Source organism: Clupea harengus, chromosome 3 (genome assembly GCF_900700415.2).
Source record: "Clupea harengus chromosome 3, Ch_v2.0.2, whole genome shotgun sequence".
NCBI lineage: Eukaryota > Metazoa > Chordata > Actinopteri > Clupeiformes > Clupeidae > Clupea > Clupea harengus.
This window is the reverse complement of record NC_045154.1, coordinates 2,474,088-2,499,268: the sequence shown is the minus strand read 5'-3', so window position 1 is coordinate 2,499,268 and position 25,181 is coordinate 2,474,088. Positions and strand designations below refer to the sequence as shown.

Here is a 25,181-nt window from a genome sequence, read left to right as displayed (position 1 = left end):
AATTCACAAGTAGTTGGCAAATTTGGTCCTGTGTCTTTGTGAAATACTGTTTAATGGTCTCGTTTTTCAGGACTTTATATAATGATGAAGGCGTTAATGCTCTGCCATCACTGTGTGTGTGTGTGTGTGTGTGTGTGTGTGTGTGTGTGTGTGTGTGTGTGTGTGTGTGTGTGTGTGTGTGTGTGTGTGTGTGTGTGTGAGTGTGTGTGAGAGAGAGAGAGAGAGAGAGAGAGAGAGAGACACACACAGAGACAGAGACCAAGAACAAGAGAGATAATAGAACTATAACAACATTTATGGATGTGTTAATGTGTGTGTGGGTGTTTTTTTCCCTGATCCTTTTTCTCTGTTCTTCAGTGTGAACTGTTGTGTCTTTGATTGCCACCAGACAATTGTAAGATCATGCTTATTGTTCCAATATAAAAGAGCATTAATTTAGCTCAAGTTTTCTTTTCCTCTGCCAAGCCCATCATGGCGCTCTTGTGCTTGATTGATATCTGGGTGTCCCACGTGAAGAACATCACCGTCAAAGTGAATGTTTGAATACATTTAAGCCATGATGAATTAGATATCATTTCTTATTAGCGTAAACTTTCCATCCTGATGGAAACATGTCACACATACATTTGGAACCATACCAGGAAAAAAGGCAACCACTTGGGAGTCCAGCAGACATTTAAATATTGTCTAAGATATTGGACTGGGAGTGGATGTCTCAAAGATCCTGTTTAATTAACAGCTATTTGGGCTTCCGTTTGACTGTTCCACTTTTTTGTCACGTTGGTATCAAGAGATCCTCCTTCATCAGCATGTGTTTTTTTCCTATTTGATCTTGTGAGAACCACCTTCAAAAACCTGCTACTTCTTGAGAAAGCTTAGGTTCTTTAATATGTGCAGCAAGATGCAGATGTTGCATATCTTCTACCAGTCTGTTGTTGCAAGTGCAATTTTCTTTGCAGCCATCTGTTGGGGCTGCAGCATCAGAGTCGGTGTGACACTGTGCTGGGGACTGTTCTGTGCTGGGGACTGCTCTGTGCTGGGGACTGTTCTGTGCTGGGGATTGCTCTGTGCTGGGGAGGGCTCTGTGCTGGGGACTGCTCTGTGCTGGGGACTGTTCTGTGCTGGGGGGACTGCTCTGTGCTGGGGACTGCTTTGTGCTGGGGACTGTTCTGGAGCCCCGAGAGTTGGTTGGTGAGAGAAGGAAGTTACACAAACTGCTCAACATAATGGACAACACTCCACATCCCCTGCACAACCTACTGGTCAGACAGCAGAGTGGGTTCAGTCGGAGGATCCTGCAGCTCCGCTGTAATAAGGACCTCTACAGGAAGTCACTCCTGCCCACCGTAATATATAATCACGCAAGACAAAGTCATTTTCAGTTTGCTTTGGAAGATACGTTTTTGGATTACAGAAGTTTGGAGGTAATGGCTATCTCTTACATTAGCCAGATTATCACACTTTACTTTATGCAAGTAAACGTAGTGATTTAGCTTTTAGATAAAGACTGTGATTGTGAACTTTAGGCCCACAGAAAGTTGCTGTGCTGTAGTGTGCTCTTGTACTTCACATTCTTTTTAAACAGTATGGACAGGTTGAAACGATATTGATATTTATGCAGCTCAGCTGGTAGAGCCAAGTGTTAACAATATCAAGCTCCACTGGTAGAGCAGTTCTAACAATATCAAGCTCCACTGGTAGAGCCAAGTGTTAACAATATCAAGCTCCACTGGTAGAGCCAAGTGTTAACAATATCAAGCTCCACTGGGAGAGCAGGGGTCACCACCACCAAGGTCATGCATCCAATTTGGGGAGCACATATACTTATGGAAAAGCATATTTGTACTTTGTATAAAAGTGTCTACTTAATGAATATATGTAAATGACTGGGATCGTGGATGGTACATTATGCAGAAATCACTGTGTTTCAGTGTTATTGACAATGCATGGGAAAGGAGGAAATTGAAGGACCCCAATTGTTTCCCTTGATTTGCAGTATATATTTTATGAATGTATGGATTTAAGTGGAGTTAAAAGAACAAAATATATAATACATATATAACACATTGCTTTAGATGTCTAGCCAGGGAGAGTGGCGGAGTCCTGCTATAAATAATTGTGAATAGGGGCCCAATGAAGTGTTACTGTGCTGGGCCACTGATGTGTTGTACTGATGAGTTGCTCTAAGGTAGAACTGATGGAGATTAGACTGAGATGTGGGCAAGGCTGCTCAGAGGTCATACTATGCCTCAGCATGCACATTCATCTCTGTGACCAAACCTGGCCTACTGGATTCTGAGGAAATCAGATCTGAATTTACCGTTAGCCAACTCACAACCCCACAACCAAGGTGTTTTCTGTGATGAGCCTCCACCTCTCTTTGCACACAAATAACAGGCTCAAATCTGGCAATTTCTTTGTTTAGAGACAGGATTTTATCAATGTTTTAGGTCAGTGGTTTAAAGTCATGCAGAATTTAAATGATTGACTTACAATTGTCTCAGCATCCATACCTTAGCTCTTGTCAGAACCACCTTCCAAATGTAACTGTACGCCAGAGGCTAGCTGGTGGAGTCCCACCTCTTGAGCTCTCATGTTTTGCAAATTGCAGGCAAGCTAGAATAGCAGTTTTCAGAATACCAAATTAACTTTGTGTTGACATGGTCCTTGGCTCTCACTTCATTAGTTTTGCTGTCCAGAAGATTTGTTGGTGTAGGAAATGAGATGTAGTCATTGGTTGAGAAGACATGATTTAACCACCACACCCACTTATTACGTTCCACTTGACTCAACCCATTTGTGTGTAGCACACTTGATTGGGCCATGCATGATGTGAATGAAATGCAGGTGTCCCTGTCTGATGTCTGATGTCTCTGCTATGATGATGTTGAGTCTGCATCTGCACAAAAGGCCTTGCACATTTAAAGAGGACCTACTATGCTCATTGTCAATGTTCATAATTGTATTTGTTACTAAAATAGATTTACATGCTTGTTCCAAAAACACATTATTTGTCTCATACAGTACATCTCTATTCACCCTCTGTCTGAAACGTGCTCTGTTAGAACTCCTGTGTATTTAAGCCAGCCAGGTCAGCTAGGCAGGCAATAAGGATTGTGTTACGCGATTGCGTCATCTTGTAGCAAGGGAAAAGGGCTGGAATTCCAACAAGGTGTTTCAGGCAGCTGAGAAAAGGGGTTTCTGTGGGAGAGAGTTACTACCTCTGGTGTGTACTTTGGGCTTTGTAACTTTGCAGACCGTTTATATGCACAAAAAGCTTTATAACACTTTAAAGGTCGAGGTACACTTCTGCGGACACAATACGGATACGGACGTGTGCGTTGGTGTGTCCCCAGTATACTCGTCTTTGTGCTGTTGCAGATACAGACACAAGCTGAGCGCATGTGCAGTGCAACCTTCTTGTACTGAGTGCATGGGAACTACTGCATGCTCAGTTTCACACATGTGCAGTGAACACAGACATGTCCGAACGGACACACAAATTTGCTGCAGCACGACAACATTTGCGTCATCCACACTTAACAGAGACCTTACACTGACCGTGTCTGCAGAAGTCTACCAAACGGGAGAGGAAAGGGGAAAATGGAAAAGCATAATAGGTCCTCTTTAAAGAAGCATTATTGACTTTTGGTCTAACACTAACAAGCTACCTACCTAAAAAGCATGCTCCAACACACTGGCTTCTTTTGGCGATACTGTTGGCGATGTTGTGAAGGCTTTGCCTACATTTTTGCTGGGTGTTTTCCGACCCGAACCACAGAACGACATAGTGCACTACATGGACAGCTAGGGGGAATGACAGGTGTGTTAGTCTGTCCTTCACATGACCATGAAATTCATTTGAAGATGATACCAAAAATAATTGCTCATAAAAAACATACCTCAAAAAGGGGCAAATTGTTGCATTGATATGTGCATGGTTTTCATTCATGGGAGAATTTACTGAGATGCAGAGAGAGAATGCAGTCACACATCATTTTTTATTGTTTGTAACTCATATAAGAGTAGGCAGCATGCGTTTATGGTGCAAGACATTCACCGAACTTGACATAACTTAATACAGTCAATACAACCCCTTTTCTTGCAGCTCTGCGTCCAGATAACTTGGAACTGTTCAAATTGTACTTCAGCCTAAGTGGAGCCTGTTCAGTTTAAGTGCGGCTTGTTAAGGCACCAGACTGGCATAATGGCTTGCAGTGTTCCAATGATATGACAGAGTAGTTTGGACATGGTTGTGGATGATGCAAGATGGAGTGGGTTAGATATCACTTCTTCACATAAATGCACACTGATGTAAATGTACGTGTGACGGAGTGTGAATGAGTATGTGCTGTGACTGCCATACCAATGAGCCTGGCTCTCTGGCACTGCGATCAGCGTGCAGGTTTGGTGCCCTTGATATTGACCCTTCCTGATGTTTCCTCTGTGTTTGTGTTGTGTTAGTGCTGGCCAACTTCAGGGGGCTGGTGCAGTGTGGTCTACCCCTGGAGATTGGAGACACGGTGCAGATTCTGGAGAAATGTGAAGGTAAGTAGGGGAGGAAACAGGCAGTGTGTATTTGCTGTCATGATGGATAACCTAATTCAATACATTGTCAAGTTAAAGTTTTAGAAATGTAGATATTCATTTGTGAACGTACTGCTGTTTCACTAGACTTACACTGGTGAGTGTAGAGGTAAGCCGCTCCAAGCATCGAGGAACAAGAAATCTGCCACTTAATATTTTTCTTGCATGCTTGCTTTGATATACCTGACATGATGAGTATATAAAACTACACATAATGTAATGTAAAGCCATGAGTTGTGCTGTTCTTCTGCAAGAAACTACAAAGATTGTTACAGATAGTGACTGTCATTGAATGCAAAAATGAAATATTTTGCTCCCATAGGTTGGTATAGAGGATTCATAATTAAGAATCCAAGTACTAAGGTGAGCTAAACACGCTCCTTTGTTTTGTAGCATACATGTAGGTTTATAGTACGAAGTGGAATATTTCTTCTGTCATAATCTTTAGTGCCATACAGTTTTAGAAAATCATCCAAATTATGTAAAACATTTAGACAATAATTAAATAATCATTCAAAACATTGTGTCTCGTTTTGTTCTGTAAATCTGTAGTATCCTATTTGGCCTGTGAAGCGTTTTGTATATTGACAGTTCACCATGCAAAAAGCGCATTAATCAAACATAATTATGTCATCATATTTTTAATGGAATGAGATCTTGATGGGATTCCCATTTCTATTCATTATACATCGTAGTGAAATGCCATCTTCCTTATGAATTATTGATCAAACTGTATTTCATTCGATCTCTATTCCACAGGGAATTTTCCCAAGCTGTTACATCCATTTGAAGAATGCTCATATCAAGAACAAAGGGTAAGAACCAAAGCCATTGCTCTGGTGTTGGCTATAATGTAGACTTAGTTTGTTCTAAATGTATAAATCTTTCTTACACCCTGTGCGAGGCAGGATGTGATGTAATAAAGCAAGGGATGACGGCCCTGTTTCTTGCTCCACAGGCAGTTTGAAACTGTCATTCCCATGGAGGACTCTGTCATCACAGAGATGACCGTGAGCTTGAGGGACTGGGGAGTCATGTGGAAGCAGCTCTATGTGGTGAGTGACACAGTGCTGCAGGCTGGCTGGCTGGCTCTGGAGACCTAGGCAATGTTCTCTTCACCCCAGGAAGCTGTTTGGCTCTGGAGACCTAGGCAATGTTCTCTTCACCCCAGGAAGCTGTTTGGCTCTGGAGACCTAGGCAATGTTCTCTTCACCCCAGGAAGCTGTTTGGCATGCCTTCACAATAATACGGCAGCTGCATATAATCTGTGCTGCAGTGCATTTTTGGCAGATGCATTGACAGTGAGTAAAATTATGATTGAAAATACAGGTATATATTCTGTGTGTCCACCTTTTCTGTCTCATAGAGGCAACATTCTCCTCTTAGCAACCGGGTGTTTCTGTATCTACCTATTACCTATTACCAGTGCAAGGTTGTGTTTACTGAGCCCACACTCTCTGCCTCTGCTTGATATTTCTGACAGCTGAAGAGATTGCGCTAACGTGTGTCCACTGACGAAAATTACCGCATGCTTTTCAAGTGTTAAAGCATTTCAAGTGCTTTCACGGTTAACCCTCGTAGTTTTAGGCCACGCGCCTCATTTTGACTTTTCAATGCGGAACCCAGTCACAGTATACCAACAGCCCTTTAGTATTGTCTTATAGTCAAGATACGAGAAGGGACCCCTGGAGCAACCAGGTGATCACCTAAACGTACTCCCTTTTAGAGAGAGAGAGAGAGGCAACTCACCCTTTCCGCGCAGTCGTCAGTCTCCCTTTACCGAAGCGATCTTCTGGCGATTAGGCAGAGATGATTGGAGAAGACTGATGAATTTGACTTTGTGTATAAAGGGAGGTGGGTACAGTCAGACGCGGGGAGATAACTCAAACCATTAAAAACTCAAAACCAAGGTTTTGTATTTAAAAGCTTCTCAAAGTTTTATTACAGTGAGTACAACAATATAAGCAACAGTTAAGTTCTTTACTATTCAGATAAATGCGTTCAAAACAGGTCTCTAACTATAGAAAGTCCACTTGACAGTGGTATTCTAAGAGTCCACTCGGTAGTGGTTTTCTAACAGTCTTCACTAAGCTCTATCGTATGAGGCTAGAGTCTCCACCAAAGAAGATTCCACCAAAGTCAGAGCTTTCTAACAGTCCACTAAGCCGTGGTTTTCTAACTAGAGTCCTCACCAGAGAAGATTCCACCGCAGTGGTTTCCCCCAAAGTGGTAGTCCACCGAAGTGGTAGAGAGCAACTTGCGATTCCACATTAGGGTTGGTTCTTTTACTGACGGGTCCATTTCTTTGTGGCTCATTCAACACAGCAAATTTAGCATTTCATTCTGCTCCGTTCAGAGAACACCATGTTTCAGGGTTTGCTCTGCATTGTTTTGTATTCTCTTGAATCTCTGATCATGTTCGTTACTCTTACACCCTCTGTGCAGAAAAATGAGGGTGATCTCTTCCACCGGCTGTGGCACGTGATGAATGAGATCCTGGAGCTGCGGCAGCAGGTTCTGGTGGGCCACCTGACCCATGACTGCATGAGCAACATCAAGCAGCATATCACAGCGCGCCTGGACTGGGGCAATGAGTACGTGTGAAACAAAGGCCCTGGTGCTTTTGTCTTTCAACCTTCATTTGTCAAAATATTCACCCTGAGACATGTAGGTCCTTGGGGGAGGAACAGCTTGTTTGATGTCAGGCTCAGTCTTGGCATGCTGCAGCATCTATGCGTACTACCTGAAATCAGTATGGTAAAGGATGCTAGTAAATATGCAGTGAATATATGCAAAGCTAGTCCTCGAAAATGCTCAGATATGTTTAGCCTGTGTAGTATTTGTGATCTCACATTTTCATAATAGTGCTTTACAAAGGCTGTGCCTTAAGCTGCATTCCCTAGAAAAACACTTATTTCTATGTGAAGTCACGTACTAAGCACAGGCAATCAATCCATCTGGAAAAATTTAACTTTATTGGAATAGCATTGAACAGTTAAATGGGAGCCGGGTCGTGAACATAGTTTTCTTTGCATGAACAAATTGTACCAGAAACAACACCTGTACATTTCATTTCAAAGGGCAGTGTCCAAAAACGCATTACTTTTATGTTAAGCACCAAATGTATTTTCTATGAATTGCCTCTGATGTAACAGTGTGTCAAAATAATTGTTAATTTGCCTTTTCTTCTAGTATCTAGTTTGTTTGTAGCAGTAATTGTGTGTCATGCTTTGGCAGGCAGCTAGGTTTGGATCTTGTTCCCAGGAGGGAATTTAGCATGGTGGACCCAGACGAGATCAGCGTCACGGAGCTCTACCAGCTGGTGGGTACTGTGTGCTTACCCATGAGTCATCCTCGCTTATCAACACCTACATGCTGCATCGTTGCCATAGAAACTGACGCTGCAGTGCTGTTGTGTTGCAAGGACACAACAGTAGGATTTTACCGTCTCTAGTTACGCAGTTACTCACACAGAGATACACACACCCACACACACACTCACACAGAGATACACACACCCACACACACTCATACAGAGATGCACACACCAACACATACTCACACAGAGATACACACACCCACACATACTCACACAGAGATACATACACACAGGCATACACATTCACACAGAGATTCATACACACAGGCATACACACTCACACAGAGATACATACACACAGGCATACACACTCACACAGAGATTCATACACACAGGCATACACCTTCACACAGAGATACATACACACAGGCATACACATACTCACACAGACATACATACACACAGGCATACACACTCACACAGAGATTCATACACACACCCACACATACTCACACAGAGATACATACACACAGGCATACACATTCACACAGAGATACACACACCCACACATACTCACACAGAGATACATACACACAGGCATACATACTCACACAGAGATACATACACACAGGCATACACATACTCACACAGAGATACATACACACAGGCATACACATACTCACACAGAGATACATACACACAGGCATACACATTCACACAGAGATTCATACACACACAGGCACACACACTCACACAGAGATTCATACACACACCAACACATACTCTCACAGAGATACATACACACAGGCATACACATTCACACAGAGATACATACACACAAGCATACACACTCACACATACTCACACAGAGATTCATACACACAGGCACACACACTCACACAGAGATACATACACACAGGCATACACACTCACACACACTCACACAGAGATTCATACACACAGGCACACACACTCACACAGAGATACATACACACAGGCATACACACTCACACACACTCACACAGAGATTCATACACACAGGCACACACACTCACACAGAGATGCATACACACAGGCATACACACTCATACAGAGATACATACACACATGCATACATACTCACACAGAGATACATACACACAAGCACACACATTCACACAGAGATTCATACACACAGGCATACACACTCACACAGAGATACATACACACAGGCACACACATTCACACAGAGATTCATACACACAGGCATACACACTCACACAGAGATACATACACACAGGCATACACATTCACACAGAGATACATACACACAAGCATACACACTCACACAGAGATACATACACACAGGCATACACACTCACACACACTCACACACACTCACACAGAGATACATACACACTCACACATACTCACACAAAAACAAGACCCTTACAATTTGGTTGGCTGTGAATGAGGAAATTACAGTAATTAAGCACAAACAGTGATGGCGAGTTCATGGTAATTAAGGCTGCTGTTTGCACACAGAGAGGCAAATGGTTACACATATCATTATTAAGGGCCTCTGTGGATGTGCTATCAATTACATGACATAATATTGGTCTCATAGTCACATGGTGCCCATATATAAAATCATTGAAGTCCTTGCTCAGTGAATATGGCAGCTTCACATCACCGACCGAGTGGAGATGAGAGACCAGAGCTAACTGATAGGATAGCTGATGGTGTCTCTGCCCTAGGCTGGTTGGAAATGCATGCTATTGGTGTATTAAGAGGTGTACATGAATAAAAGAATGAGTGAGTAGAGTTGAGAGGCAGAGATAAAGAAAGAGAGCGAGAGAGAAGTGTCATCACAAAGACAAGGAAAGGGTGAACATGATGGCATGATATGGGAGTCTGTATCGGTATGAATGCACATTCATCTTCATTTTGGCCGTCATAGCCATAGGGAAACAAAGAAAATGGCATCACATAATCCCATGCTCCAACAGTTTATCCACACCTTTGTTGTTCCCAGGACTGCTTCATTGTACAATATGATTTGTAATAAATATTTGGTGTATTTGGTCTATATGGAAAGGACCATGATTGCTGCTTCACTCATTTCTTTTGACCTTGTCTGTCAGATGGAGCGGAGGCACCGGAAGAAAGAGCTTCCTGCTCAGGCCAGCATGCATCACCTCTTTGTTCAGATGAAGGGTCTGATGAGCGCCAGCTTGGGGGAGGAGCTGGAAGTATTCCTCTTCATCTACGACAGCAGAGAAAGTCGTCCAATCAGGCATGTGGTCTTTACGACATCTTTAGGACCTCAATTAGATGAGATAAACTTGATTTAGACTTTGGTTCCCAGCTCGAAATGACTTTCAGTGTTATTAAAACAATGGTTTTAATTGTGATATTGATTTAAAAAAATAACTTTTTTGTCATAACATGAAAATTGTCAGCCAGCTATCTGTTACAACTAAAAGTTGAATTTGATTGATTAAATTACATTCTTGGACAACTAGAAGGCTATCATTTAGATGTAGTCTATTGTAATAGTAAATGTATATTTTGACTTTTGAAATAATTACTCAAGATCTTTTCCCACCAGTTCCAGACCTGCCATGGTCTGTATGTGAGACTGTGAAATGGGCTTGATATGTAGAATAAATATTTGATGGATCTTTTTTTCTCCTCTACCCCTTGATGTTAAGGGGTTTCATATACTGTCTTCACTCCTCTTTGGGTGTGAATTATTCACTGTGATCAATACCCCAGGGTACACCGAGTGAGAGTGAGTTAGACTGCACAAGCCTCAGTGGAGTCCTCCTCATAATTAATCAGCCTCCGCAGACACACGGGAGAGGCCACTGATCTGTGATCTGTGCTCAGCGCAGCCCTCTCTTCCTCTTCCACTGACTCACTCAACTGTGCTGTGATGGGTGGAGGACCCAAGCTCACCTAACTCCCATGTGTCTTGCAGTGAGAGGGTCGTAGTGCGTCTGAATAAACAAGGAGTTCCAAGTACGTTGGAGAAGACTGAACGGCAATGCACTCTCTTTGTTGTAAGTGCCCTCTCCATTTACTGCTCTGATGCGCCCAGGAGCAGAGCCCTTTAAAAGCACTAGCTGTGATTGTAGTGGTATTATTAGAAACTGGACACTACTGATGCAAGCACGTGTGAGACTGTTCAGCAACAGTGTGCATACATTAAGTTACAGTATGTTGAGGTCAGGGCAACTGTCTGAATATCTGAGCTCCCTGTTTAGAGGGAGATTGTAAAATTTTCATTCGCAACTGCTCCAGGAGATACCACCATAATATTAGAGCTTTTCACACACCTGTTTGAAACCATCAAATTGACTTGCTGTACAGTTAAATCACTGTTGAATAAAAATGTGTGTGTGTGTTTTTTTAAGGATTTGGGGAGTAGCGATCTACGAAAAGATGTTTATGTTGTAGCTCATATTATTAGAATCGGTAAGAGTTATTGGATGCATTATTGTCCAGAATTTTCAAAGAAACACCATACGTTTTTGTGTATGTGTATTCCACTGGATATCATTTATACGGTTGAATACTTGTGTCATGTCAAGTTGTCTGTGTGATTATGTGCATGACCTCAACTAGCAGAGTCTCATTGTGGTGACAGTTATATGTCCATTATAATGTCTAATGCCCATCGCATGTATCCACCTTTTTCCATTGTGTGCCATTGGCACGACTGTGTTACTTGTGGATTGTTGTTGTTGTTTTACTGTTATTGTACTATTGGTGCGCTATAGAGTATGTAAATAATTGTTGTTTGGAAGTGACTGAATGCCTGATTTATAGTATTTCATTAGACAAGAGACTTTGAGATCTACGTAACTAAGCATCATGCAGGTTGACTGCAATATATCTTCTGGTGTATATCACGACTTATTTAGATGGTAATGTTTGACGCCTGTGACAGCTGTACTAATGTACAAGTCACACTAAATATCAAGCCATGTCCATGACGGTTCAGTCGTAGCAGTTTTACCAGTGAAATGACTGCTGCTGTTCTGCCTTTTGTAATCTCCACCTCTGGATATGATTTCCAGGGCGAATGGTGGCAGGGGAGAAGAAGAATGTCTGTAATGCACAGTACAGACGGCCTTTGGGCTGTGCCATCATCAGCATTGCTGACCTCTTGACTGTAGATTCCAAGGATGACCACCTACTGAAGGTGTATGCGTGAGTGCACCAAGATATTCTTATACCACTATAACCTGTATTACCTTAACACTAGTAACACAGAAAACGACAGAAAATGTGCTCTGATGTAGCATAGTGAGTTAGTTAGTTAAAGTGAACCTTTGTTCATATTCTTTAACCTTCTCTGTCCTTCTCCCTGGATAGGAGTTGCAGTAATCATGTGGCCATGTTTATAGTGATAGACATTTATTTGTTTATGATTTAATTCTACTGTCAGCCACACCAAATGTCAACACAATCATTACTAACACATTTGACATGGTCTTTCTTGTTACAGATGTAATATGGAAAGTGAATGGTACCAGATTCATGACAACATCATCAGGAAGGTCAGCTCCAGATACAGCCTGGTTGGGTCCAACACGGGTATGAACACTGGATTTATACATGAAAAGGGTCATTAAGAAGAATTACTGAAGAAGAACATCTAAGATTATTTTTAGTGCATTCCTTTTGAGAATGGAATGACAGAAATTGTATGAAAAGTGATGGAAAGATACTTAGTAAACACAAATCATTGAGAGATGGCAGATAGTTGTCTGTCTAATAACTATAATTTGACGTTTTAATCTTTTTCTCACTTAAATCACCTTTCTCTGGTCCTCTTCAGGACTGTCCATGTCACTGCAGCTGCTCCACGGAGACATGGAGCAGATCCGGAAGGACTACATGCGCCTCTTCACCCGGAACATCTCCATCACCAAGAGACTCGGCTTCTCTGACATCATCATACCAGGTGAGATTTAGACATGACAACATCTCCATCACCAAGAGACTCGGCTTCTCTGACCATCATCATACCAGGTGAGATTTAGACATGACAACATCTCCATCACCAAGAGACTCGGCTTCTCTGACATCATCATACCAGGTGAGATTTAGACATGACAACATCTCCATCACCAAGAGACTCGGCTTCTCTGACATCATCATACCAGGTGAGATTTAGACATGACAAGGAGGGGGGGGGGGGCTACACGGAGCAGATTGTATCACACCTCTTTCAGGGGTAACTGAGATAGAATAACCCATTCTATACTTTTATATCCACATAGTTATGTCATTAGGTAACCCACAACTTACCAACCTTTTATAAACTAGTCCAGACACAGCTGGTAACCGAAGCTTCTTAGGTGTGCCACACAATTCATATGACTCAAATTCAGTAACAGATACAAATGATGTTGCCTAAGGGTGTTAAGTAGAAGAAGAAGAAGAAAGCTCATCCAGCTCAACAGTGGAATTGTTTGGTTGTTGTTGCCTGTCTAGGTGACTGTAATGCGTGTGCAATGATCCTTTTTGAAATATAAGTGATTATATCAACCACTAAATTCAAACCTTTTTTTGTCAGGGGAGATGAGGAATGATCTGTATGTAACATTGGAGAAGGGTGAATTTGAGAAAGGAGGGAAGAGTGTCGCTCGTAATGTGGAGATCAGTGTACACGTCCTTGGAACTGATGGACAGATTCTCAAGGTAAGCTGTCTCATGACTGTCTCATTATTACTCAGAACATTGTAAATCATATTCAATATTGTCCTGTTAGATCCATCGGGAAAAACGAAATATTAGAAAGTATATAATATAACATCATATCATACTAACCTTTGCATTGGAATTACAAGTTCTGCAAGAAACTATGCTTTAAAATCAACTGCTAGCCGAATTATTTTAGAAATTGCTTTTTTTCATCTTTTGTGTTTTTTTTGGTCAATAGGGGGATGCCATGTGCTTAATCATTGTATTGTGTATGCAGAATATACAGGTCATGGAATTTAAAATGATCCCCTTCCCCCGTGTCTCTAAACCAGGACCTGGTCTGTGCTGGCTCTGGAGAGCTAGGAGTGGAGCAGCATCATTCGTTTGTGCTGTACCACAGTAACAGCCCGCGATGGGCAGAGCAGATCAAACTGCCCATCCCTATGGAGCTGTTCAGAGGGCTGCACATCCGCTTCGAGTTCAGGCACTGCTCCAGTAAGTCTGCTAACCTAGTCTGCTTTTAGTTAAGACTACTTAGACTTATGTCTTTAAGAGACTGCCACACATATCCACTTGCCACTGATACTATCAATGACAGGATATTGTAATACCAAGCATGACCTCATAATTCTCTGATTCATTTCATTCATAACAAATACATGTATTTTCATGAGGTACAACATATGCTGATTGTTATATATGTTTTGACCACACTCATACATTTTCAATGTGTCTTTCTTCGTAGTTATGGAAACTGTGTTTAACATGATTGGGTTAGGGGCTCAAAAGTAATCATAAAAAATGAAAGCAGTACTTCCAGTTCCATTGTGGGACACTGATGAGAAATCTTGATTTAAGCTTCATTCGATTCAGGTCTTTATACACCAGCAGGACTGTGTGTGAACATTTTGTATGGGTTCTTTGTGCAGATTTGACAGTCAACTGCGTCACAATCTGCTCTCAGTCAAGTGTGGCAGGAAATGAAACTGAGAACAGTAGCGATCTGATGATTTATTACCCATTGGTTTGTTGTAATAGAATGCCAGTGAAGGAAATGGGTAGAGAGATCCCAGTTCAGCCCAACACTGGAATCAAAAGGAAGTCTAAATGATGGAATTCAGATGTCTTCTCTCAGGGTCCCTAATAGCAAATTGAACCTCCACCTGGTGAAACCATGCCAAGACTACCAGGGTCTATGCACTATAAAGGAATGCATGAACATGTCAGAGCTCAGATTGACCAGTATCTCAGTGTAAGGTACTGTATCTCAGTGTAAGGTACTGTAATCTCAGTGTAAGGTACTGTAATCTCAGTGTAAGGTACTGTAATCTCAGTGTAAAGTACTGTAATCTCAGTGTAAGGTACTGTGATCTCAGTGTAAGGTACTGTGATCTCAGTGTAAGGTACTGTATCTCAGTGTAAGGTACTGTAATCTCAGTGAAAGCTACTGTAATCTCAGTGTAAGGTACTGTAATCTCAGTGAAAGGTACTGTAATCTGGGCATGCAGTCTAGGCATGCAGGGTTTCTGAGTTGTAGTAAACAGTATATTTAGGTCAGCCAATCGATCAAATCATCCAAAATAGCTGCTAAACACAAAAAGGCTTTGCTAGTCCTGTCAAATTGCAGTTCACCACCCGACTGAATGATGCAGTCCAGCAGAATGCATTCACCCTGTTTGAAAAGCTTGCATGGCCACTTGTGTAGGTGTGTTTAGGCATGTGTGTGTGTTCACCTCGCAGAGGACTGGTGCCCTCTGCAGTGGCTGTTCCTGTCTAGTGCTTGATGACACAACAGGCCTCTTCCCTTCTGTGACTCTGGCTTGGATGAACAGGCAAAGCAAACTGAGAACTGTTGAGCCCCCTGTAGTCGTACGCACTTGAAAGGAATGTATAATAAATCATGCATATAACACTGTGACAATGTGTTTAACAAGCTCAAATGTTCTTGTTTCCTAGCCAAGGAGAAGGGGGAGAAGAAGATCTTTGGCTTCTCGTTCGTCCCGTTGATGCAGGAGGATGGAAGCATACTTCCTGACGGAACACACGAGCTTATCGTTCACAAGGTAGCGTGTGTGTGCACCAGCAGTGTGTTTATGTGTGTGTGCACGAGTGTGTGTCTGTGTGTGTGCACGAGTGTGTTTCTGTGTGTGTGCACGAGTGTGTTTCTGTGTGTGTGCATGAGTGTGTTTCTGTGTGTGTGCATGAGTGTGTTTCTGTGTGTGTGCATGAGTGTGTTTCTGTGTGTGTGCACCAGTGTGTTTCTGTGTGTGTGTGCACCAGTGTGTTTCTGTGTGTGCACGAGTGTGTTTCTGTGTGTGTTTCTGTGTGTTTCTGTGTGTGTGTGCACGAGTGTGTTTCTGTGTGTGTGCATGAGTGTGTTTCTGTGTGTGTGCACCAGTGTGTTTCTGTGTGTGTGCATAAGTGTCTTTCTGTGTGTGTGCACGAGTGTCTCTGTGTGTGTCCATGAGTGTGTTTCTGTGTGTGTGCACCAGTGTGTTTCTGTGTGTGTCCATGAGTGTGTGTCTGTGTGTGTGCACCAGTGTGTTTCTGTGTGTGTGCACAAGTGTGTTTCTATGTGTGTGCACGAGTGTGTTTCTGTGTGTGTGCACAATTGTGTTTCTGTGTGTGTGCACCAGTGTGTTTCTGTGTGTGTGCACCAGTGTGTTTCTGTGTGTGTGCACCAGTGTGTTTCTGTGTGTGTGCACGAGTGTGATTCTGTGTGTGTGCACCAGTGTGTTTTTGTGTGTGTCTGGAGGGTGGGGGGGGGGGGTGTTATGTTTATTTTGAAACTGTAGGCAGTAGAGACAGCGAGTTGTTATATTTATGTTTTCTTTAACAGTGTGAAGATACAACGTATTTCCAGGATGTTACTCGGTACATCAAGCTTCCCTGTTCTAAGGCAAACATGCCTGGAAATAATCAGCCTGGACGCAACAGCAAGGAGTCCTTCTGGATCACATCCTTCTTGTGTTCCACCAAACTAACTCAGAACGGTATAGCACGTCTTTGTATTTGTTGTTTGGAATAGCTGAAACATATCTTCGTTTATTACTCTTTACCTCTGTGAGGCTTTAAAAAAAAGAGTGATCATAAATATCAGATGTATATTATCTGATTATCAAAAGTAAAAAGTAGATTGCTAATGAGACAGCATGTTTGTGTAGACCTACTGTCCAGGTTTGGGATGATTGTAAATACAATGAATTTGAAATGGGTAAATGGATATAATGGACGTGTAAATGTGTTTATAAAATGAGTCCCTTATAAATTCAATCATTTATCCATCTGCCATTGGACTGCAAATGGCTCCGGTAGCTGCCTCCACATTACAGTTAACAGCATGACATCCAAACATCTGTCAGCAGTGATGCTAATCTGAGTTAATGACTGTGTACGCGATCAAGTGATTTCTACTTCTGCACTTGTTTCATTTTGATGCTCTCACTCTCATGCATTTCCCTAAATATTTTGTATTAGAATCCGTCAGTGCTTTTATTATAGTAGACACACACTGTGAAGGAGAGGCGTAACACTGCATTGACTTTTCTCAGGTGATATACTCCACCTACTGGAGTGGAGGACACATCCAGAGAGGATTGCTGATTGCCTGTCTAAGCTGAAGGACATTGACGGTACTGAAATTGTCAAGGTAAAATTCACACTGGCCTCCCCTTTGTTTATTTGATATTTTTAGGACAGTATACAGATAGACACTGCAATGCAATTTGGGTTACTTGCTTTTTATGGATTTATGAATCTACAGAAAGCACCGTGTAATAAATAAATATAGGGAAGTTCTATAATTGCAGTGCTGGGGAAATTGAACTGAGGTACCTAAAGCAGTCGTTTTAGTAGATCTGAATTGATTTCTTTTCTCCATCAGTTTTTACAGGAGACACTGGATACTCTGTTTGGTATTTTAGACCAGAGCTCGCAGAGGTATGGTCTCAAGGTGTTTGACTGCTTGGTAAGTGATTGTGTTGACTTTCTCTAATGACTGCAGGTTATGACATTATAACTGGACAATTTTGCTGTTCAACCTAATACAATGTTATTATAAAGCAGGGAATTGTATACACACACACTCGCTTTAGTCCATCCACATTCAGTTGCTGTGGTTACTCTTAGGTGAAAAAATTAAGGTGTTGGCAAAATGTACTCACATGACAACACAGAACAGACATGTTTCAGCTGAGAGGGATTGTTCCCTCTCGTGATATGGATACTTCTCTGATTTCCCCCAGGTACATATAATAAATTTACTGCAGGATAGTAAATTTCAGCATTTTAAGCCAGTGATGGACACCTACATTGAGAGTCACTTTGCTGGAGCTCTGTCATACAGGTATGAATGTGTTCAAGTTTGATCTCATCTCATCTTCACCTTGAGCAGTGACCTATTACCAACAACAGTGCCTGTGGATGTGGCAACCTAGAGCCTTCACATAATCAATCCGTGTTGAATCTGATCTAGAATCAGTATCCATTGGAGGTTTCAGAAGAGTTGTTTTATTGCCATTATTAGAGCATGATAGAATGTAGTAGAGGAATTAAGTACTGCTTGCCCATTTCAAACTATTCTTTGCTGACAGACTGCTGTATACTAAGTGGAAAAAAGCTTTGTATACTTAAACTTGAAATAACTTACTTAATAACAAAACATGCCTTTTTCAGTTTAGAGGGTCTTCAATAGGCAGTTATGTTAAGAGCAGCGGTAGCTGAACCCTGTATCCTAGCAACCCTTAAAATAAATGGTTATCTGTAACACAGATCTGAACCTGCACTAACAAAGCATTAATGTCACGTGTGCCTACTGTTATATTACAGAACAAATGTTATCACTTTTTAGAAAAGTTGAAATATGCAATTTTACAAGTTTTCATTTGGCTCAGGCCTTTGAACAAAAATGATATAGTTTTCATCCACAAGCGTTCCCTCTCTGTTATCCTTTTCTGTTGGTGCCTGTGTTCTTGACCAGGGATCTTATCAAACTACTGAAGTGGTACATTGACCGAATCATTGATGCAGAACATCATGAACAGATTCAGCAGGTTCTGAAGGTAAGTGCTTTTTTGTGCACACTTTATGTCTGTAGCAAAAGAGTATTTAATGCGCAGTAAAATATACTGCTCAGAGAGAAGGTTAAAAAAGAGAGGGGTTAACATAACCAGTATGGTTCTGCTGGGTATGTGTTAATATAGGGCTGGAGAACCTACAGTGGGAAACGCACAGATGAACATTTCTACTTGTATGCTCCTTTGCAATGTGCATTGGGAATCGGACCCTGGGGCTTGCTTCTCCACTTTTTATTGTGTGTGGTGCTATGAACACACCCCCTCGTAATATGTCTTTTCTTCTAAAGTGAGATTCGTGGCAGTTTATAATTGTACCTTTGCATTCTCCCACAGGCAGCTGAGTATATTTTCAAGTACATTGTTCAGTCAAGGAGACTCTATGCAGGAGCAACAGGTGGCCAGGGTGAGGAGGAGTTTCGCTGCTCCGTCCATGAACTCTTCAAATCTGTCCATCTCTTCCTCTCTCATGAGAGCAAAGGCATCAGCCCCATCACACACACCCAGGTAAGCTTGCTTTTGTTCACGCGGTTCAGTGCTTGGGTGACTAACTGCCAATGAGGTGTATAGATGCACTCAAACTCACTCTGCTATTTTTACATTTGCAGTTGGGAACTATAGAAGTCTTTGGCAAATAAACAGCAAATACAGAACAGTGTTCAGAACAGAACAGAATTGTTACTGAGCATGACTGTAAAAATCATTAGTGTATAGTCGGTCAAAAGTGAAGCCACCAAAAGGAACTAAAAATGGCGGAGATTTAACCAAATATGATCGGTACTGGGCAGACCTGGTCAAAAAAAGTGAAATCCAATTTCTTTCTTTTTTTTACGATTTTGTACACACTTTGGTCCAACTCTGGTTGTTTTTAAATGTCCTATACAAATAAATGTGACCTGACTTTAATTTCAGGGCCATTTGGGTGAAACCTGTTACTTCTCTTCACACATTACATAAAGTACACTGAGATCAGTAGCACATATGAATTATAGATAGTTTGTTCCACTAAAGTACATGCCACTGTGTGTTTTTAGGCTGTGTTCCTGAGGTCCTTCCCTACAGTGTGCTGTGAGCTGCTCAAGGTCTTCCTGGTCCGAGAGGTGGCTGTGCTGGCCCATGACACCCTGGGCAGTCTGCCTGTGATGGCTCACACGGACTGCCCCCTCCAGGCCGTCAAACTACAGTGCATCGCCAAGACTGTGGAGAGCCCACTGTACACCAACCACGGTGAGTTATACTGGACCTACAACACAGTGCTTCATATGAAGAATGGAAACAATCCTGCAGGTAATGTCTTTTACCTACTCAGCCTATAAGGACCACAATGACGTTGTGGTTGAGACAATCCAGCTCGTGTTTTTGGAAGCGTTGGTTGCTTAGCAAAGTCTTTGAAATAGATCAGTTCAGCTGAGATGTGCCTTGGCATTAGTATCTCCTTACCTCACTGGCTTCAGGGCTGAAAGTGAGTATGCTGTCTGTATTTGTACTGCAAAGTGAGTATGCTGTCTGTATTTGTACTGCAAAGTGAGTATGCTGTCTGTATTTGTACTGCGGAGTGAGTATGCTGTCTGTATTTGTACTGCAAAGTGAGTATGTTGTCTGTATTTGTACTGCGGAGTGAGTATGCTGTCTGTATTTGTACTGCAGAGTGAGTATGCTGTCTGTATTTGTACTGCGGAGTGAGTATGCTGTCTGTATTTGTACTGCAAAGTGAGTATGCTGTCTGTATTTGTACTGCAGAGTGCCGCTGTGTGGTCCTGCCAGTGATCCTGCGTCACCTTCAGGTGCACATGCAGGAGCAGAGAGACCTGGTCATGTGTGCTCACATCCTCACCAGCATGCTCACGCTCATCACGAAGGACGGCACGGTAAGAAAGATACGACAGACACCGCACGCTTCATATTAGATGTTGTGAGGAAAAAGGGATGCTCACTGATGCTCTATAACATTCTCACTGATCTTAAAGGAATGCCCTATAACATTCTCACTGACCTTAAAGGGATGCTCTATAACATTCTCACTGACCTTAAAGGGATGCTCTATAACATTCTCACTGACCTTAAAGGGATGCTCTATAACATTCTCAATGATCTTAAAGGGATGCAGTGAGTGTAGATGCTATTGCTTCCTCACCAATGAGATGGGTCTCAGCTACAAAAGCACTTTCAGGCAAAGACATTTATTGAGAAGGCAACATCAAAGACCTAATTGTGCAGAATATGGTTAAACCAGAAATCAATCAATTCAATTTTATATAGCGCTTCTCTATATACCCGAAGTCGCTTTACAGAGTCCAGAGTCCAGTACACACACAGTCATACCGGTGGTGGTAAGCTACCTCAGTAGCCACAGCTGCCCTGGGGCAGACTGACAGAAGCGTGGCTGCCAATCAGCGCCAACGGCCCCTCCGACCACCACCAACATTCATTCATATTCATGTCTTTATGATGGTGGGGGAAACCGGAGTACCCGGAGTAAACCCACGCAGGCACGGGGAGAACATGCAAACTCCACACAGAAAGGACCTGGAACGACCTGGAAGGACCGGGATGCGAACCCAGGGCCTTCTTGCTGTGAGGCGACAGTGCTAACCACTGAGCCACCGTGCTGCCCGGAAATACATATACTGTTACAAAAACAATAACAGTACAAAAAAATAGATAGCTCTTACCAACATGAGTTTAGTTTATTCATGTTAATGAAAGGGTCATGGCCATATATGGTCAGGGTCAGTTGTTTAGTACTACTGTGCAGTTATTCTTCCCTCTCTCTTTGCCGCGGTTGCCTCCTAGGAGTGTGTGGCCTCTGAGGAGGTGAATGTCATCATGGACAGCATGGCAGCTGGACTTCTGAGAACCATCCTGGAGGTCACCAACTGCCCACAGCCTGCTGGGACGGCCTTGCGTCTGCAGTACCAGGATGTCACGGTGGGAAAAATCAGAGCTTGGACATAGGGCCCCTGAAGTGAACTTTGTTAAACCCAAAGAGAAAAACAACAGAGGCAAAGGCTTTAGTAATATGGCAAACTAATATGCCCAACAGTTTATTGTGTAACAGTGTAACAGGGTAGTTTGACAGCTACCCTTAGTCTGGTTCAGAAAGCCCCCACCCAATTCTATTGATCTGTTTGCCTTCAGACCCATTCACAGTCAGAAGATACACCAGAATTGCTCACTGGTCGAAAGAACTCACGGCTACTCTGTTGCCTCTCATCTGCAAACTGTTTTATTGCGTTGTGTTCCATGGCTTTGTTTTTGGATATTTTCAGGGTGAATTCGTGGCCTGTTTACTCACCCTCCTGAGGCTGCTAAGTGATAAAGATTACCAAAGATTTCTGTCAAGATTCTCAAGCAAAGATGAGCTTATGGTATATCTGCTGAAACACATTTGACCGATCCATCATCAAATGAGAAATGTTTTTATATTTAGTGTTTTTACTAACTATTTCTTTTTTATGATTAGACTTTTCTCCTGCAGTTATTCACTGTCTTTGAAATACTCATACGTCCAGATATGTTCCCCAAAGATTGGACAGTCATGCAGTTAGTCACCAGCAAGTGAGTTTTTATCTGAATACCTTTTCAAATCAGGTTAGGATATATTTCTTATATGAATTATGTGTCATTCTCTCCTGTTTTACGTTTTACTCAAACTGTGCTTGTTTGTCCTCTGTAGTGTAATTATCACCTCACTCCTGTACCTCTCAGATGCCCTGAAGAAGAACTTCCTCAGTGAAAAGTTTGACTTCAAGGTAAAAGACAAAGAAAACACCGTGTCCCTAACCCCTCAGAATGTGAAGCAAAAATGTCATCTAAGAAAGATTACACACTTTGTCTTTTTACTGATGAAAAATGCAGCCTATTGTAGATACATATTCATATGTTAAGAGATTTAATGCATATTCATGTTGCTATAGTTGGACTGAGCTCAACTTGAAACTTTCAAGACATGTGACTGTGGATATTAAAGTCTCCCCAGCATCTCCAGTCCAAATGAGGATCTGTCAGAGCGGAGAGCAGAGGAGAGCAGAGGAGAGCAGAGGAAAGCGCTCGCTGCACGAACACGCTGTAATTAAAGCTGCTTCTGTCCCCTCAGGTGTGGGAGTCCTATTTTTATCTGGCTGTCATCTACATAAACCAGCAGTGTCTCCAGCTTGAGAAGTTCCCTCCCTCCAAAAGAAAAAAAGTGTTGGAAAAGTAAGTATTCTTCGTCCATGTGACAGCCGGAGGTTCTCAGATGGTAAATGATTGCCCCAGTTCATTAAAGATGTGCAAAGTAAATTACCACAGAAGCATTTCAATTCTCCATATGGTAATCTGTTCAGAAGTGAATTTGTAAAGCATTTTGGACCTGAAAAACCTTACAGTGTGTAATTTATTCTCGTGAAGAATAGGTCAGATATTAGTATGATTATTTGGTATGGTCCTTCTTTTTTGAGCCAGTTTATGGACACCTACTTTCATCATGAAACTTGTTTAATATAATAACGATTCTTTTTTGTATCTTTAATTGAAGGTATGGAGACATGAGGGTTATGGTTGGATGTGAGGTCCTCAGCATGTGGCAGAGTTTAGGTGAACCTCTTACCTCTTTAAAGACCCCTTTTCCATTTACAATGAAAATGTTTCCGTATTTGATCATGACTTCAAAGTCATTTGCCAAGGCATTATCACTGAGACAGAGTTTAAAAAGTTATTGTTACTGTTATAGTACCTTGATTGTATTTTTGGAGTTTAAAAAGACAGTATCCAACAATTTGCCATTTTTTTAAAGAATGTTTTTATAGCACTGGTGACATGTTCAAGTTAGTTTTCTTGGTATATTGTCATTTGAAGCACAGTTAAACACACCTGTCATTCCAAGTAGCCACCCAGGTTATGCACTGTGCAGTTTCTGGGCTCTGGGTCAGACCACCCAAGCGAAAATGTAAAAGAAATCACCAACTTTATCACCAAAAGGCATGAGCTTGCATGCTAGCAAGCCCTTTATTAGAGCTAACTGTGTTGTTGGATTTTTTTGCATGCCTTTTCAGTAGTTAGGTTGGGAGTTTTCGACCATAAGTCTACTTTAAATGGTACTTTAAGAGAGAAACAGACACTTTAGCCCCTTTAACAATCTGACATGAAATGAAACCTCTTCTTCAGAAGAGCACAAGCTGAACTTCATCCCTGCCATGATTGGGCTCTTCCTGGAGGCCACACTGGTGCCCCAGCCTGACCTGCGCAATGTGATGATCCCCATCTTCCATGACATGATGGACTGTGAACTCAGCAGAAGTGGCAACTTCAAACAGGTGATGTTTGCATAGGACCACATCCAAACAGAACTGTTTTATTGAATGTTTGTTATTTGTATTGACTGTTTTATTCATGTACTTTGACCAGTCCACCATAATAATGCCCTGAAGTCTACCGAACCTTATTTTATGCTGTTGTTCAGAGACAGCCAGTGTCATCACTAGAAAACCAGCACAGTGTTAGTTCAGACAGACCATGGTAGTTACTTCAGTGCCCAACACATCAGCGGACACTAAACTGATTCCCCAACACCACCTGCAGTCACCCTGCAAGTTAGTGCGGTCCACGTCAGCCAGCCCCTGTGTGGCCATCTGATTATGTCTCATGGGTGTCTCTCCTCAGGTGGAGGCTAAATTGATTGACAAGCTGGACAGCCTGATGTCTGAGGGCAAAGGCGATGAGACATACAAGGAACTCTTCAACAACATGTGCGTTACACAGCATCTTTTGAATCATTAAGCTGTTGTTAATGTTAATGCAGGTGTATATGGAACATATACAGTGCACATACAGTATACAATGTAAATGTACATTTCCTGAGTTATTTTCCTGTTGTGTTTTATAAATGGATGCAGGAGATCATGTGATATACTGTATATTGTGATTGATTAAAATATGTTGTAAATAGTGTTAGTGAAATCCGTTGCAATTCGTGTTTAGGGCTATGCTGTACATACAGTTATACTCTCATTACCTGCTGAACTATTGCATCATCTCCCTGAAAGAGATAAGGACAAAGACAACACAATATTTTTGGTACTTGTACTTCTAATTATAGACAGCATAACATTTGCATTATTTAGAAATTAGCTATGGTCACAGTCCCAATACTTTGATTCCTTTGAAATGTCCTTGACAACAGCAAAACTGCATGGATGTGTTTGTGATAACTACATGAATGTACTAAAAATCAGTTTGTCCCATCAATGCTTCCGGACAAAGAATTCCCCTGTTTGGCCCATATCCAAGGTAAGACGGAACATCCTTCAGATACATAGATTCAGAGAAGAACAGGGTAGAACTTTCTGTGTATAAAGTAGTTTTCGCGAAGACATAGTAAAGACAGCGTCAAGACGTTTTGCAGTGTTAAAGTCAGTGTAAATTCAAATATGCATAAGAGATCTGGACAGGTGGACAAAAGTACTTCTCTGTTGCAGTCTGCTGAAGAAGATCGAAAGCGAGACCTGGAGGGAGAGTGGAGTGTCCCT

The 25,181-nt window shown here is 41.9% G+C and overlaps 1 protein-coding gene across 1 annotated transcript in view; it reads left to right on the top strand.

Annotated features, from left to right (window-relative positions):
* Nucleotides 1-25,181, top strand: part of dock4 (dedicator of cytokinesis 4) — a 32,675-nt gene that overhangs the window by 6,616 nt on the left and 878 nt on the right. The window contains exons 4-36 of the mRNA XM_042707409.1: nt 4,450-4,548; nt 4,910-4,950; nt 5,347-5,402; nt 5,546-5,642; nt 7,033-7,181; nt 7,825-7,909; nt 10,030-10,181; nt 10,869-10,950; nt 11,305-11,365; nt 11,971-12,103; nt 12,402-12,490; nt 12,735-12,860; nt 13,476-13,600; nt 13,936-14,098; nt 15,560-15,666; nt 16,443-16,596; nt 17,155-17,252; nt 17,487-17,570; nt 17,848-17,948; nt 18,582-18,663; nt 19,012-19,182; nt 19,710-19,902; nt 20,416-20,543; nt 21,469-21,603; nt 21,945-22,043; nt 22,139-22,233; nt 22,352-22,427; nt 22,772-22,872; nt 23,192-23,250; nt 23,821-23,969; nt 24,316-24,401; nt 24,916-24,942; nt 25,131-25,175. Coding sequence (XP_042563343.1) covers nt 4,450-4,548; nt 4,910-4,950; nt 5,347-5,402; nt 5,546-5,642; nt 7,033-7,181; nt 7,825-7,909; nt 10,030-10,181; nt 10,869-10,950; nt 11,305-11,365; nt 11,971-12,103; nt 12,402-12,490; nt 12,735-12,860; nt 13,476-13,600; nt 13,936-14,098; nt 15,560-15,666; nt 16,443-16,596; nt 17,155-17,252; nt 17,487-17,570; nt 17,848-17,948; nt 18,582-18,663; nt 19,012-19,182; nt 19,710-19,902; nt 20,416-20,543; nt 21,469-21,603; nt 21,945-22,043; nt 22,139-22,233; nt 22,352-22,427; nt 22,772-22,872; nt 23,192-23,250; nt 23,821-23,969; nt 24,316-24,401; nt 24,916-24,942; nt 25,131-25,175 — 3,448 coding nt within the window. The remainder of the gene's footprint in view (nt 1-4,449; nt 4,549-4,909; nt 4,951-5,346; nt 5,403-5,545; nt 5,643-7,032; nt 7,182-7,824; nt 7,910-10,029; nt 10,182-10,868; nt 10,951-11,304; nt 11,366-11,970; nt 12,104-12,401; nt 12,491-12,734; nt 12,861-13,475; nt 13,601-13,935; nt 14,099-15,559; nt 15,667-16,442; nt 16,597-17,154; nt 17,253-17,486; nt 17,571-17,847; nt 17,949-18,581; nt 18,664-19,011; nt 19,183-19,709; nt 19,903-20,415; nt 20,544-21,468; nt 21,604-21,944; nt 22,044-22,138; nt 22,234-22,351; nt 22,428-22,771; nt 22,873-23,191; nt 23,251-23,820; nt 23,970-24,315; nt 24,402-24,915; nt 24,943-25,130; nt 25,176-25,181) is intronic.